General features: G+C 43.4%; 1 protein-coding gene across 1 annotated transcript in view; it reads left to right on the top strand.

The window, feature by feature from the left end:
- C2PH3orf18 (chromosome 2p C3orf18 homolog) overlaps positions 1 to 10,489 on the top strand; it is a 245,016-nt gene extending 234,527 nt beyond the window's left edge. The window contains exon 5 of the mRNA XM_069644059.1: positions 3,729 to 10,489. Within this exon, the coding sequence (XP_069500160.1) occupies positions 3,729 to 3,809 (81 nt within the window). The 3' untranslated portion in view covers positions 3,810 to 10,489. The remainder of the gene's footprint in view (positions 1 to 3,728) is intronic.
- The last annotated feature ends 6,465 nt before the right edge of the window (positions 10,490 to 16,954 follow it).

Raw genomic sequence — 16,954 nt, 5'->3', positions numbered from 1 at the left:
CAGGTCTATTTTTTGTTGGATGGAAAGCCATTTGCATGCAGTTCTAGTGGCGGAGATGTGTTCTCTTCTGGGGAGATTTAGGGCGGCACGGAGTGCGTTGTTTTGTAGGACTTGTAATTTATTGATTACTGTTTTGTTGGCACCTACATAGAGGCTATTACAGTAGTCAAGTTTGGATTGAATGAGTGCTCTGGCTAAGATGAGGCAGTTGTTAGGGGAGATCAATGGTCTGCAGGCCCTAATTAATTTACCAGTGTAGGCAGTGGCTGAGGCAGTCATATTAATTTGTTTAACTAGGTTGGTATTCGTGTCTAGGTAGAAACCGAGGGTTTTTACGCTCTTGGCGATGGGTATGGTGTTACCGTCAATAGTAAAGCTAGTGTAGCCGGGACAGAGTTTTCGGATGATGTTAGGTGAGCCGACAAGAAGCAGTTCGGTCTTATCATCATTCAGGCACAGGCCATGTGTGGCCATCCATGCCTGAATGATGGAGAAGACTTCATTGATCCATTTGGCGTCCACGTTGTAGTTACCTGATAAAGTGAGGAGTATCTGGGTGTCATCTGCGTAGTTCGTGTAGGTGACACCCAGATTGTCCAGCTTATCGAATAGGGGCTTTGTGAATATATTGTACAGAGTGGGTGAGACACAGGATCCTTGTGGGACACCGCAGGTGATGGGGATGGGGTCAGCCGCTGCTAGGGGAGAGAAGACCCGCAAGGTCCTATTGTCCAGGAAAGATTGGATCCATGTGACCGCAGAGTGGGAGAAGTGTGCTGCCGATGACAAATGGTTGCACAGGATTTTATGGTCGACCAGGTCAAAGGCAGCGGAAAGGTCGAGGAGAAGAAGGATGGCAGCCTTGCCTTTATCTTTGAGTTCGTCTATCTGGCACCTGAGATCAACAAGGGCCGTTTCTGTTCCGTGTTGTGGTCGAAAGCCAGATTGGCGAGTTCCTAGTAAATGATTTGCCTCGAGGTAGTCCTGGATTTGTAAATAGGCCACTCTATCCAGAATTTTTAGTAAGAATGGGACGGTGGTAATGGGTCTATAATTCGTGGGGATGTCAGGGTCGAGAGTAGTTTTTTTTAGTAGAGGTAGGACCCAGGATTGTTTCAGATTACTGGGGACCGAGGTATTGGAGAAAGACAGGTTTATTAGTTTAGTGATGAATGGGGAGAGATCCCTAGCTGCATCTTTTATGATCTGTGCGGGGCAGCTGTCCCCCTTGCAGTTCGAGGGTTTCAAGGATGCTATGATTTTCTGAACCTCTGGTATGGATACCTTTTTGAAGGTGAAGCCTGAGCTAGTGTCAGTAAGTGGAGGCGGAATGGGACTGGAGGTAGGATCAAGAGTGAGTTGTTGTCGTTTGTTGTCAATTTTAGTTTGGAGCCTTGAGATTTTGTTAGCTAGGGCATTCTGTATCCCTGTGCACCAAGGTTTATCCTTGGTGCAAGAGTCAGTGGGAGCAATGGGGTTTTCTAATTCCTTTAGTATGTTAAAGAGCTCCTTTGTACTGGAGCTTGCCTGGGAGATCCTAGTGTTGAGAGATTCTTTCTTGGCGCGTGTAATCTCATTTTTGTAGAGAGTGGAGATATTGGTGAGATTAGTTCTGTTATTTACAGAAGGCACTGATTTCCATAGTGCTTTGAGTTTGTTTTTTTGTTGACTGAGAGTTTTGAGCTCCGGGGTGTACCATGTGTTCAGGTGCGCTTTAGGCAGTTTCAGTGGGGCAATGATGTCGATGGCTTTGGCCATGGAATCGTTGTAGACGTTGACCAATTGGTTCAAGTCCATTGTAGCAGGTAGTGCGTTCAAAGTGGGGATCACCAAAGGTATTAAGGCTTCCGCTGTGATGTTGCTCTTTTTCCTGGTTGAGCGGGCAGGTGCTATAATGGGCCTTTTATGCACTAAATTGCTGGTATTAATGTCAAATGGGAGGAGGTAATGGTCGGTCCAAAAGAGTTGTGTGGGATCTTTCACAGTAATGTTGCAGTTAAGGGCAGTTATCCAGTCAAGGATTCTACCCTTCGAGTGGGTGGGTTTGGAGCAGAGTTGTTGGAGGCCATGCTCCTCTAATGCCATGGCCAGGGCAATGGCTGGGGTGTCGAGAGGGTCGTTAAACCCAAGATTAAAGTCTCCAAGTATAATCATTTGTGCTGATGGTTTGGAACTTTCAGCAACTAGTGAGGTGATGTCTTCCTCAAATGAGCCAGGTGGACCCGGGGGTCGGTAAATTAAATGCAGCGTGATAGTGTTTTTAGGGGACGTTTGTAATTTGATTGTGAGATGCTCACAGGATTTAAGTGGAGGAGAAGAAGCTAGTCTGATTGATGTCAAGCGTGGACTTAAAACTAATGGCTACACCGCCTCCTCGAGCGTTCGGTCTATCTGCTCTAAGGATGGTGTAGTTATCAGGTATGGCTAGGGTGAGAGATGGTCCTGCAGCATCGTGCAGCCAGGTTTCGGTTACAGCAAGGAAGTCCAGGTTGTTTGTTAGAATAATGTCTGCGACTTCTGTGGAGTGGGCGACTAATGATCTAACATTTAGGAGAGCTGCTTTAGGAATAGGAAGGATAGTGTTGATAGGTGTTACAGTATGAGGGTTGGTCTTATTAGGTGATTTGGCTGGGCCTTTGCTAGATCTGTGGTGGGTTCTGTCGCCTAGTCTAATGTTCCGATCGGAAGGGATGAAGGTAGTGGTTCGAGAGATAGTTGGGTTAGCCATTGTGGAGGTGCTGTAGTCGAGAGTGGGGCATGATGCTCTCGTGTCAGTGGGGGTCCACTTGTGGACAGCTGAGTGCGTAATAGCTGGGACCTCCGGAGAGTGTGCATGGCTATGGGTAGGATAGGTGGATTTTGGTTCAGGGAGGAAGGCCGGTGTGGTGGGCAGGAATGGTGTGGGGCAGGTGATCGGTGATGTCTTGGGCAGGCAGGTCTGACTAGACGATTGTTGTAGGCTAAGTAACTACTGCCAGTGCAATGTATGTTGCTTTGCATGACACAGAAGGGGAACATGATCGCGGTCAGGCAAAGTAGCAAGCTGGGGCTAGGGTGATGTACAGAGGAGTGGCGAGTAGGGGGCATTGGTGATATAGGTGGGGCACAACACAATGCAAATGTGGTCTGGAGGCGACCATAGGGCACAACACAATGCAAATGAGGGCAGAAGACACACAACACAGTGCAAATGTGGTCTGGAGGCAACCATAGGGCACAACACAATGCAAATGAGGTCTGGAGGCGACCATAGGGCACAACACAATGCAAATGTGGTCTGGAGGCGACCATAGGGCACAACACAATGCAAATGAGGTCTGGAGGCGACCATAGGGCACAACACAATGCACAATGCAAATGAGGTATGGGGGCGACCATAGGGCACAACGCAATGCAAATGAGGCCAGAAGGCACACAACACAATGCAAATGTGGTCTGGAGGCGACCATAGGGCACAACACAATGTAAGCCTAAACTGCAAATTCTCAAGGATTTAAATGACCTGTCTTGTTAGCATGTTCATGAAACCTTGTGCCTGTCTGTGCATGCACAAGCCGTTGAGTGTGTGGAAGGAGTGTGCTATCCCACTGCTTTATCTGTATTTGAGTTATTCTGCATTACTACATATCTGATAAGCAGTTTGTGGGTGCACAAGTAGCCACCTGTTTCAGACCTGAGGCGTTGTTTGATCTGATTTATTATTAATGCCCGGTCCGTTATATTTACAGATCCTGCTTACGAACCAGGGCCCGCTGCAGAGGCCCAGTCGCCTGGTCTTCACCGACGTTGCTAATGCCATCAATGCTTGAACCTCTTCTCCAACCTCACTGCAAAACCACTAAACACTGTGCAGGAAGCTGCAAAGTTCAAGAAAATCAAGGAGGTACGAAATCTTAAAGGACTGTATCACTTCTTCTCGATGCTTGTCTTGGAAGTTGAGATGGCATGTAATGATCACCTGACCAGAGTCCCAACATCCTACTAGCTCCGTAGGGGCTTGAAGAGACCTACAGGTCTACGCATCTGTCACTGCACCTACAACCACTCGGATTCCACCTGCAGACCCTGGACGTCCGAGGTAGAGTACATTGGTTAGCAACTGTAAACTTTCTCATGGACATACCCAAGAGCTATACTTTGTCCCGTCAAGGATCAAGTCAACTCTGTGCCCAGCACCAATGAATCACAACCCCCAGCGCTTTTCTTTACTCACGTGTTGCTCGTCCTCAGCCCCATCACACGGTGTGCCAAGATGATAAATGGAAATTGACATAGGAATTCAAATGGAAAATTCAATGTAATCATAAACCTGGCAGTCATGCATCAATAGTGATACTGCTGTAGGCAAACTATACATGTTTTCATTGTCTTTAACAAGTTCGCAAAACCATAAAATAGCCATCTGTGAAAGTACGACTATTGTAGTAGATTTACCATTTTCATAGTTGGTTCCTGTGAAGACAGGATGCATAGAAGGTGTGCGGCGCAACCACTTGGTGCAACTCCTCACTTACCACAGAAGTTCCAGGAGCATTGTATAATCTTGTGAGGATCAATGGAATCTGCCATTGATCCTTAGCGTCGCACTCTAAATATGGAGCAGCATCATCTTCTCAACTGCATCGCGACTCCTTAGAATGAAGCGGTGCTTCCAGGCAAACAGTTGCATCTGTCGATCTATAGCTCCATCTGTCGACCAATAGCGGTGTGTCCTGAGCAACAGCAGCATCTCCTGATACACAGCACCATGGATTCTCCCACCCATGAAAGCATCTCCTGACATACAGCACCTTGGATTCTCCCACCCATGAAAGCATCTCCTGACATACAGCACCTTGGATTCTCCCACCCATGAAAGCATCTCCTGACATACAGCACCATGGATTCTCCCACCCATGAAAGCATCTTCTGACATACAGCACCATGGATTCTCCCACCCATGAAAGCATCTCCTGACATACAGCACCATGGATTCTCCCACCCATGAAAGCATCTCCTGACACACAGCACCATGGATTCTCCCACCCATGAAAGCATCTTCTGACATACAGCACCATGGATTCTCCCACCCATGAAAGCATCTCCTGACATACAGCACCATGGATTCTCCCACCCATGAAAGCATCTCCTGACACACAGTACCATGGATTCTCCCACCCATGAAAGCATCTCCTGACATACCTGTATACGGGGTGAAGTCTATTTCTGGAAAATATGTCAGTGCACATGACCCATAGCAGCATCTCCAGAGTTGTATATCAACATGTTCAGATCTTCACGGCGTCATGGACCAGAACAGAGGAACATTTATTTCTATTATTTTGGGTTGATTTCAGCCATTTTTGTTTGACATTTTTTACTGGTTTGAACGCTTCTCCAGCGTCTCAGAAGTGCAGACATTTTTGAGCAATGAAACCAATTATGAAATCCGTACTGTACATTTGCTCTGTGAAATCAGCACATGCATGTTTCAAATTATACACCTGAGCAGATTTGGGGGTAGGAGTATATTATTAATGGGGGATCATTACAATTTAGGAACTGTCCCATAATAAGGGGCAATGTGATCCTCTTGCAGTGTGGTAAAATTAATAATAATATGATGAGCATTTGGAAATGCCTGTTAGCATTAAATACTGAGTGCTATTATTATCAAGTATACTCTTTTCATTGAAGGATAAACAACTGTGGGATTCCCATGTGTGCCGTGTATATAGACAAATCTCAAAAGTGTATATACACCAATCTCAAAGTGTATATACACCAATCTCAAAGTGTATATACACACATCTCAAAAGCAGCAGCTTAGCCCACTTAGCTTGCTTACCAGTGTATCACTTATGCAACCATATAACTCTGGTTCTCAGTAATCTACCTAAGGAGGTTGTCTACTCCATTTGGGATGTGCTTACTCTTGACGTACTATGGAAGGCATGGTTACTGCTGTGCTCAACAGTTCTTTTCTTACTTGCCACGTTCTACCAAAATGCACTCTCAGCCAGATGAAGTCACGGGGTCTTGCACTCGGCTGCAGAGGGATCACAAGCAAAGAGTCAAATGTGTAGCCCGAAGCTGCAGAGCAGCCAATTAGAGTGTCAAGCAACCACGACCAGTTACAGAGCGACAACAATGCCACAGGGCATTTAAATGCTTACAGATTAGCTTCTCTCAAAAATGAAAGCTACATCACACAACACAGCCACAGTGCTCCCACACAGAGCAGCATTAGAACAGCATCACACTGGTATTCAGGGCTGCTGTGGAAGTAGAGACAAGCTAGGCAGAAGCAACTAGGGAGCGTTCACATCAGGCAATGAATGAACAGCCACACAAGACCCCGACCGGGCCCCTGCCACACATCAGCAGCTGGAGAGGAGTGGCATAAAGGCAGGCGTGGAGCGGGCGCGCGCAGGCAGTTGGAGATCAGCCACACAAAAGCTGTAAAAGAGCAGTTAGACAAATGAAATTGCAAACCAGTTTTAGGCATTCTGAGCACCGGCAAACACCACGAGGGTATTGCGCTGTTACATCAACAGGTGTTTTTTTCGAAGTAATTTTTAATGACAATATTACTTCAAAAAAACTAAGTAATATTTGGCGGCTAAGGGGTTAAAAGGAGTGGGGAGCGGTTTGGGGTAGGGAAAATAATAAAGGAAAGGGGGGGCTTGACTGGGACCCCCCCAAATATATAAAAAAAATGCACTGAGTTTTTCCAAAGTAATTTCTTCGGATAAATGTACTTCAAAAAAACAGTTGTCGATGGAGGGACATAGAACCACCACGAGAGAAACGGCTCATATGCAGGTGGGCAGCGAGTAGCTATGCAGAAGCAGTCGGAGAGCAGCGGTACACAGGCAGCCAGCCACAGGCAGCCAGAGGGCGCCACACACAGGGAGCATCATGAACAAGCCAGAGAGGAGCCACCAATAGTAATGAGTACAGTCGTACTACTATACTCTTTTATTTGTTGCTTTTCAATGGGCCACATTTATGTGGGAAACTTCAAAGTGCACAAGAGAGATGACACTTGTCTGCATTCACAGCGCGGTCACACATAGAAAGTCATGGCGCAGCAAAACACAGTCGGAAAGCAAATAGACATCTTTAATCTGAGTAGTAACATATTTATTTGTTTATTTATTCATGTATTTATTTATATACTGTATTTAGCTAGATTTCAGATATGTGTAATGAGAAGTACATAAAGTGATGCACACGAAATAATAATACATTATTCATAAGGATGGATTAGACCAAGCACTTTAGCACATTCCATGGTTTGGGTTGTTGAGAAAAAGAAATCCAAATTTAAAAAGTCTTGAAGTTGCTCAAGAAAGAAAGATGGGGCGTTATAATGGTTTGAGAGTTCTGGTATATGGCAGCAAGGAACATCAGCATGCCCCTTAGTGCTACACAGCTACAATGAATTGAACAGGATAGCTTTCAATGCTCACGATAGTGAGAAACAAGAACGATACACAGGGAGACTGAAATGCAAGGCCTGGAGCAGAGTTCACAATTCTTTTCACAGGTGAAATAGAACAGAAAGGAAACCAAGAAAACCAAATGAACAATAGTTAAAACAAGTAGGTTTGAGTATGAAATAGTAGCTTACTGGCAACGAAAAAATGATAACCTGTGAAGAATATCGACCGAAAAGGCTAAAAGGCGAATCAAATAAGATGCCTACATTTTGGCCATTAAAGATGTGAGAAATGGATTTAATGGGTTTGGGTATAGGATGTGGAAAATCAGGATGGGGGGGTAGAGCAAGACCACCAGACAAAGAGACAATATCTATTTAAAAGCAGTTGAGAAGGGAGTAAGACAGCAAACCGGTTTTAATGATTGATTATTAAGATATTGGTCAGAGTACTAATGAAGAGCAATTTCAGAATTAATTGGATGGCACCTAACAGAATGGTACTACAGATAACAAGGAAGCTATGAAAACTGATTAAAAAAAAGAGGATTGCGGGACCCCCATAGCGTAGAAAAACAGAATATGAATTGTTGGATTGATGGGAGCGACACCAAGTGAGAGCAGTGCCAGAGATTCCGATATAGCAGCGTGAGAACAGGATATCCTAGAGGTCCAGTAGGAGAGCACTCATGTATGCAAGTTGCAGCCTCGCACAGGTATTCAGAGAACAGCCTGAAGCAAGCCATGTAGCAGAAGTACATGGAGTACAGTAGCAGCCATAGACAATCATACAACAAAAACACGCACGCTGCCAGAAAACCTCAGTTATCTAATAAAGCAACATTGATTGGCTGGTAGGTATCTTAAATAGCTGAGAAGCATATGTGAAGACCCCCTTTTATCCCACATAATGCGCATCCTCACTCGCTGGAGGCAGCAGGCCTCTCATGATGCAGTTGGCTCGCTGTTTTATCTCTGACAGGCCTACGCATTATCTGAGTGGATAAATCACTTTTCAGGTCATTCAGCGAACGGCTGTTTTATTTTATTTAATCATATGTATATTTATACATATTATATATATATATGTTTGTTTAACTGGGTTGAAAATCACATCTACTCTTGAATGAGTTAGAGCACAGAATTGACATCAGCCTTTCTTGGAATAGGCACTGTTGGTGTCACAGATTTCACTGGGCCTAGTAATATCGTTGTTTTGTTCTCTCTTGTTTCCCCTCCCTTGTCTGGTCACACTCTGAAACACTTGTGTACGAGCGCGATATAAATAAAATATCAATCAATCAATCATACGGTTTGAAAGTGATAGAGTACACCTTCTTCTGCAGTCAACAAACTATGAACTGCACACCTAACATTTTATTGTATTTTTGATGCACCCTGATTCTTTTCATTTGCAAGAAGCTCCGGGAAGGAACGCTCTCTAGCTGGAGATGCCAGGGGCATCTTTGAAATGCTCATGTGCAAATGGGATTCACAAAGATTAACCCAAGGGCATCTTCAGATTTGCAGCAGTTTTAGGCTTTGTGAATCGGGTATAATTTGCACATGCATATTTGAGCTGCTCACGAGAATCCGCTCATTTGCTCCGTTGCCAATCTTTGTGAAGCTGGCCCGTGTTTAAAAGGAATCCTCAGTGAAGCTCAATTACATTTTGTCTGTGTGTTTTTCCGCAGTCCCGTGTCACGGATGCTTCCAGAGGCCACTCTGATGTCAATGGGTATACGAGAGCAGACATAGCATGCCGTTTGACACAGCCTATTGGATGTATAGATAAGTCTTCCGGCAGGGGTCTGCAATACCCGGCTCACCAGATATTTTGCCATATGACTATAGTGATGTCGTGCTATTGATTATGTTGGTTATGGCTCCTGGGATTTGCAGCCCAAAACATTTGACGAAAAAAAAGGTTGCAGCCCCTTGTCTTAAGAGTAAACTGTTCCATTATATTAGGATGTAAATATATATTCTAAGGACACGTAATAGGTTTAAACAATTTGGGAACATATCCCTTGTCATCAGAGACTCAATCGAATGTATTCTGGGGTTTGGTTGATTAATTTATTCATGGGGACTCAATACATTATTGCAAATAAAATTATTTATTCCTAGACAATCTATCGGTTGGCTTGGTAAAAAAAAAAAAAAAGACCTAAGTACTAGTTATTACCTTAAAGACCGAGCATATATCTCTGGAATTTAACCTCCTGTGAGATAATGAGTGATTATTTTATTACTGAAGCCTCGGAATCTATTGGGAGAACAATTTATGTCATATTATCAAAATAATTATCAAACTCAAAGAAAGCTACACTAATAGAGGAAAAGGCCACGAGAAACGCATTATTCTGTTTCTGAATAATGGAAAAGAATCAAGGGGTACATTATGCTCCTCCAACTAAATGCAATAGGCTCCATGGATCAACTATTGCCCCCCTACTGCATTTCAAGCCTTCACTGATATCATATTTGTCTCCTGGTTATGCCATGTAAATTTGATTTGCCCCTTGCCTTTCGTTTACTCTTTTAGAGATTTTTGTCTGCCTTTTTTAAGATGGGCCTTTTACCCCCATATTTCCACATCACCCCTCTGACACTACTCTCTTCTTTATTTTGAACCTTTTGCCCCTTTTCACCACCTTTTTTCACTTTTATGCCCCATCCTCGTTTACACATCCATCCCTTTTGCCAACATTTCTTTTCTCAGTGAAATGCTGGGTTCTCAATGGAATTTCCGGACTGGTGACTACACATTTATTTTGTATGCACGACCCTTATGCTTGCAGGTATACCTTGTGCAGTAACCTACATTCAGGAATGACCGATTCTGTATAGCGCATGATGGCAATATATTTAATTGGAATATGAGTCCTATATTTCTGGAACTATATATCATCTTAGAATGCAGTCATCCTGTATTCCTGTAATGTCTCAAATCTGTTGGTTGATTGACCCTTGAGCGCAATGTGCTTCTTGATGTCCAAGAGAATGTAAACTGTACAAAGCACTGTTTCAGCTTGAAATAAAGACGTACTCTCTTAGAACAAAGTTTGTGTCGTTTCTTAACAATATGTTACTTTTAAAACAATTTCTATCTAATGCCACTCGCTAACAGTACGCATTTGTAATGAAAGCATCGAAAAAGAAAGTTTTGTATTTTATCTTCATAATCATTTTTCAGTAATTGAACCCACAGGCAAATAAAGCAAAGTCGTTATAACAACCAAGCAAAGGGAAGCCGGATAAAATATTGCTTGAATAGTTAGCAGAATAAATTGTTACTCAGAGTAGCCATTTGAACTGTAGGTAGAGAATTCTAGTTCCCTGAGACCTCAGTCAAGGATGCACACACCCTCAACATTTAGTGGCAGAACTGAGGCCGATCATGGGACATGTTTCTCATTAAAAGTAGGACATCATTGGCTGTATCCAGCAGCCTTGGCCAAATGTGAGTTTAGTTTGAGCCAGGAAGACTATCTCGAACTGGATTCTTAAGTCCACTGCAAGGCGGTAGAGACAAGGAAGATTTGATGTGAACACCCAAGAATCCGGACATTTGTATCCTGCACAACCTGGAGAAGCCTTCCGACCCAGGCTAGGAGTAGGAGGGGTACATTTTTAATACTCTACACATGTGATGTCAATGGCATTCATTTTTGATTGTGGTTTGGAACAGAAAAATGAGTGCAACCGTCAATGGAATAACGGGTCGATAAACCGTGTCCTAACAACAGGCAAATCATCCCCTCACACACATAAGTATTCCTGGTTAGTAGCACTGCCTGGTTTGGGATGTCTGAGTTTGAGATTCAGTATTTCCAGCAAATCGGAGGACGTTCCACCAGTTGCTATCACTGTGACAGCCTCTTCCACTAACCACAAGGATTATCTCCTACCTGTGTTCTCATTCGACTAATGTCTGCATCCAACTCCATCTCGGTCTGTACAATTCATTTGTAAACATTGACTTGCCGTTCATATAGAATTAGGTACAGTTAGGAAGACATATTGAGTCATTACTCTACTGGTTGCACTGCAGGCCATGCCGCTTGGTGAAATTCCTCAGTGGTTTTACACTTGTTTGGTTGAATAGAATGTATTGGCTCCCAACAGAGGGCAGCTACAACAGAGAGCACATGGACGCTCATCAAACATGTGCCACACCCACGCTGTAGACTTGAGAGAAACATTCAAGAGCCACGTCCTCTCCCAGTGAGATGCATGGGACCATTTGCTTCATGACTAACTGGTTCATCTGTCAAATGCTTACTGTCACCACCACCGAGTTTAGCGCTAAATCCGCCCAATGCAGGGTAGATGGAGTTAGTGCCAATTTATGCAGCCATAGGACTCCAATGGATTTTGAAATGTTCACCATAGGCAGTAATTTGACCCGGAGTAAATCTTACATTGTTTTGCTCGTAAAGCAGAGGAAAACCGTCCAGCCAAGGGTATTTGTATTTCTATGTTTTTGCATTTGCATTTATTTAGCGCTTTCGCTAAAGGAACTTACAATAATAGTAATACATTGACAGTACAAATTAAATAAAGGAACAAAGGGTAATGCCAACATTAAGGAAAAATAGAGTAGGTGATTTAAGCTGAATACGAAATAAATGACGAAAGGGAGATTAGAGAACAGATAAAGGAAGAGCGTTCCAGTGCTTATTTGCTGATAGAGAAAAAGATTGAAAGCAGGAGGCAGCACATGGGGTTTAGTAACAATAAGTAGACATTGAGATGGAGCGCAGAGAGAATGGGAGGGAGAATGGGAAGAGACGAGAGAGGAAAGGGAGTGAGACTATAAGGAAATCAAAAAGAAGGGTAAGATGCCCGGCCCAGGAGAAAGAATGAGATTGATCCTTGAGATAGAAATGGAAGCATTGTAGGACAAAGCCAGATAGGCCAAGCGAGGTAAGTGAGGAAAGAACAATAGAGTGTTTGACAGTATCAAAGGCCGCAGAAAGGTCAAGGAGAATCAGAAGAGAGGGAAGTTGAGAGGGAAGAGCAGAGAGGAGAGCATTAGATACATTTGAAGAGCAGTCTCAGTTGAGTGAGAAGGATGAAAGCCAGATTGAGGGAAGGGTACCGAGTGCAAATTCAGATATGAGAACTTTGAATAAACAGTGTGTTTGATAGTTTAGAAACTAAAGGAAAGAGAGCTGTGTTGCGATAATTACCAGGTACAGTGGAATCAAGGGAGGGTATTTTAAGTACAGGGATACTCACAGCATGTTTAAAAGATGAAACAGGTCAGGAAGGCGCATTAAATGAGCCTAATTCATGCCGAGTAAAAATAGATGTAGGAAGAGGTTGGGGAGGGAGAGTATGAAGAAAGGAGAGAAGGGTTTTCCTCCACTTTGCCTCCATATTCAGAATATGGCAATGCTGCAAAGTGACAGTAAGGACTTGGTAAATCTGTTGCTGCAATTTTACGGCCACCTTTAACCTCCCCAGCATACTTGTAATAATGCCCTTAGTATAAATTTCTAGTGATACATTTTTAGCAGAGTATCACAAAACAAGTCGGCCTTTGTGGGGTTCCAGCCTCTTAATCCAGAATGGTTACATTCCAAGACACTCTCTTCTGAGCAGTTCTGTAACTGGAGTCTGGCAACTTTCATGAACATCCTAATACATTTGAAGATTGGTTATCAGATAAAGCATTCTGAATATTTGTGTTGGTGTAGGAGCAGTCTAAAGAGTGCCATTCAGATGAAGAAAGTTTTGGTTCTCCACTTCAGAAAGAGGGGTCTTGGCTGCTGTGGATTCAATTGGTTACAAAGTTACAAATTGTGACCTTCAATAGCCAGAAGGGGTAGGGACCCAGGCCACAGTTGTTTCTGGCGATTCCCAATGTTGTCTGTGGAAGTTTGCTTAGATAAACAAGCAAGAACAAGACTAACATCAAACCCCGGAATTAGTAATGGCAGAATGGGATCTAAAAACAACCAAGGGAGGAACTGTGAGGATCAGATCCATGAGTCTCCGGTTGGGTGAGCAGTGGAGAGGGGTGTGGTCATAGGTGATAGAGAGGAGCCATTCCTTGAATAGGAAGGTCTTGAACTCTTTCCAGAACTGTAGAAGTGATAGCATGAGTCTAATGGTGACAGGGAGTAGGTTTCATTGTGTTGGCCCATAGACAGATCAGGCCTGTCTTCTGGTTCTTTCCTGCACCAGCAGAGTTCAAGTTTGCATATGTCCTTACTTCTGGTGGATCGCAGGCCTCTGGGAATGCTGAGTTTTCAGTGATTGAAACATGCTTTTATTTTGGCCAAATAATATATATAAAAAATATGTGCTTCCTCCACAGAAAGAACTATCTCAATGGGGGTAATGATGCTTTAATATGTTTTCTATTTTGAGCAGAGATAAGTGTTTGTTCCTTGTTTCAAAAGGGGGCTAGAGAAGAGCAGATGGAGGAAACATAATTGTGTAGGGTGTAGGGGAGTATGGAGGTGAGGGAGTTGGGTCACATGATGTGGAATAGGGAGGGGTACAAGTCCACCTAATACCAAAAAAGCTTGAATTTAAGGTCAGCCAAAAATAGTTGACTGAAGTGTAGTCTATGTAACAGTGTAGAACCGTAACAGCTATTGTGATGGACTGATTTGTTTTAACTTCTTCAGCAATGTGGCACGTGTCATTGATTGATGGGACTCTGACTGAACTAAGGAATGCTGCAAAACATTAGTACCCATCCTTTTCAGCACCAACCTATCATGCACTTACACCAACCAGTTTGCTCCTCAGACAGTCAAAGGTTCAGTGACAATCACCAGCCCTCACCTCTCTGAGCTCTCTAACCATTCTCTCTATGCTGGAATCTTCCCTTCCTCCTTAAAACCTGCAAACCTCTTTTGAAGAAATGAACCACTGAACAAATCCTCCAATACTCTCGTCCATCCCATTATTTAAAGGTCCTTTAGTGGGTGGTCTTCAACCTGATCAATAATACCTTGAGGATAATGGCCTTGGACATCCTCTTCAATGTGGCTACCATAGTAAGCACTCAATCTGGACTGCACTCATACATGGCTCAAACTTCCTCTCTAATGCTCACCACCCCAAACCATTATACTCTTCTTTTTGGGCCTGTTTGCTGTTTTTGCCACTCACAACCACTCTGCTCTCCTCACTCTCCATGCCTTTTGCAGGGTTTCGCAAATCTGTTCTTGCCTGGACCTCCTCTTTAGCTGGAGGGTTGCTCCTTTAAAATCTTCTAGAAGCCAGTGACCTTATTCCTCTTCCTGTTGGCACCCTCAAGGATCAGTCCTTAGACATTTGCTGTTCACTCTCTATACCTCTTCCCTCATTACACTTATCTTGTCCTTTGGCTCTCAGTACCACCGCTTTGTCGACAACACTTGCACCTTTTTTTCATTCACCCCTGCCATTTCGGGATGGATTATCAGTTGTCCAACTGCAGTCCATAGCTGGATGGCTCTGCCTGGCTCTGCCTGGCTCATGCAGAATGCAGAACTCTTGGATGCTGGAAACAAGACGACTTCCATTTCTTAGCACCTTCATCACCTACCCTCCCGTATCCCCTTCCTGCCTGAACTTCTTGCTCCCTTGTCCAAGGCTCACAACCTTGGGGTCCTCTTTGAGAACAATCTCTAATTTCAACAGTTAATCACTACCTCTGTCTCTGCTGCTTGCTCATATTAACCGTCTCAACATTCAGAAAATGTGCCAGTGTTTTACTAGCCACAATACGAAAACTCTAAACTCCATCCTCCTGCTCAGCAAACACGACTACTGCTTTTGCCAACTCCTTCACCTTCCTCCCTACATTTGCTCCCTGTAGGCAAACATCCTCAGCTTCACTGCCCACACTCTCTACAACATACCCAGATCCTCCCCTCTTCTACCTATAAACACCATGCTGGATGGCTCGAGGTGCACAACTGCTCTTCTTTTCAAAATCATTATCCTGTCTATAAATCTATCAATAGTCTTGCTCCTCAGCGTCTGGCTGACTGCATCTATGTTTCCTCATCATCTTGTTCTCTCTTCTCCTTCTCTGCACACAACCTCACTATCCCTCGCCCCAAGACCCCTCTTTGCCTCCACTTGCTCCTTCCTCCTACTTGCATTGCAATCAAAGCCATCCGGACTGTGGATCTCTTTAAAGTTCAGCCTAAACTTCATCTAGTGGTCTTTGTCAATGCTCTGTATTCACTTTGCTCACACTATCATAAACCATCTCAGCAATTGTTCTCATCTTTGTGCTATTCTACAAGCACCCTCCCTGTGAATGCCTCTGCCTTCTATAAATGTGCTTTTCTGAGTCATTGCTGATTGAAATTAACAACGCTATTCTTCAGAAAAATACAAATACAAATATTGCATCAGCTGCAGGGCATCAACAATCCTACGATCAATGTCTGCAGAAGCATTTTTCTCTCCATATTTGGAGGCTTTAATTCTGGTTTCTCCAACAAATAATCTCTGCGCAAACAGCAGATTGGGTGTACGTGCAAAAAATGCAGAAGCTAGTGAACAATAGGAGTAAGCCCCATATAGCCTATCCAGAAGATGTGCACCCAGCCTATGCATTAACTACCCAATATCTAAACATTCCCAAACTGATTGCTATAATCTACTCCTGTTAGGGACAGTGGATAAGGCAGACAACATCAAAACACCCACCTTTTAAGCAACATATGCACAGCTGTGAAGTGCAGACTTTATATTGTGCTCGTAGAGGTCATATATTGAACTTGGAATCAGTACAAATGCTACGGTTTAGGCTGAAGCAAACTATCAGAGATCCTCAGCGACATCTTTTCTCACCAGGTCTTGTTCGTACATTTGAAACTATGAAGTCAAAGTTGAGACTAAGCCGTGTTTGGCAAACTTGATTTATGGCTTAATAACATTGGCATTGTTAACACTGCCAATTTAAACTTTGCTATCTACTTTTCTTTGCCTATTTCCTCCTTAAAAATGTTCTGTCAGGTGTACAATATGTGCAACCAAAAATTACACCTCATCATGAACTCATCAAGAAAAGTATGTTTACTTAATGTTTAAAAGAGAACCATTGTACTGTAGAATTCTGACATAAACTACAAATAGAGAACAACATATGATTACTAGCGCTAAGCAGAAACAACATGGAGTGCATGCAGTACGAATGAAGATGTATTGGTCCCTAGAAGCCACTCCTTACAATGACGTGTAAATATTTTTCTTTCAAGATGTCTGTGGTTTTAATATCTGACCAGAAACGTCTCTGCAGTGATATTATTTCTATGGTATGAGTGATGGGACTCGCATACAGAGAAATGGTAAAGAAAGGGTACATAATAAATATTTGGATATGGCTATGCGAAATAAAGAAATAGCAATACATGGTGCGAGCGTTCCGGAATACTTTGTTGTTTGTCTCTCAATATTATTATGTTGTTCCTAGGAGGACTTGGAGGTGTAAGCTAAAAACGGTTGGATGCAGGACGATGGGCAATTTGCAACGAAAGGCATCTTTTAACTTGCATAGTTGGTCTG

Source organism: Ambystoma mexicanum, chromosome 2p, assembly GCF_040938575.1.
Source record: "Ambystoma mexicanum isolate Mex_15411 chromosome 2p, UKY_AmexF1_1, whole genome shotgun sequence".
Lineage (NCBI taxonomy): Eukaryota > Metazoa > Chordata > Amphibia > Caudata > Ambystomatidae > Ambystoma > Ambystoma mexicanum.
This window is presented reverse-complemented; position numbering and strand designations above follow the sequence as displayed.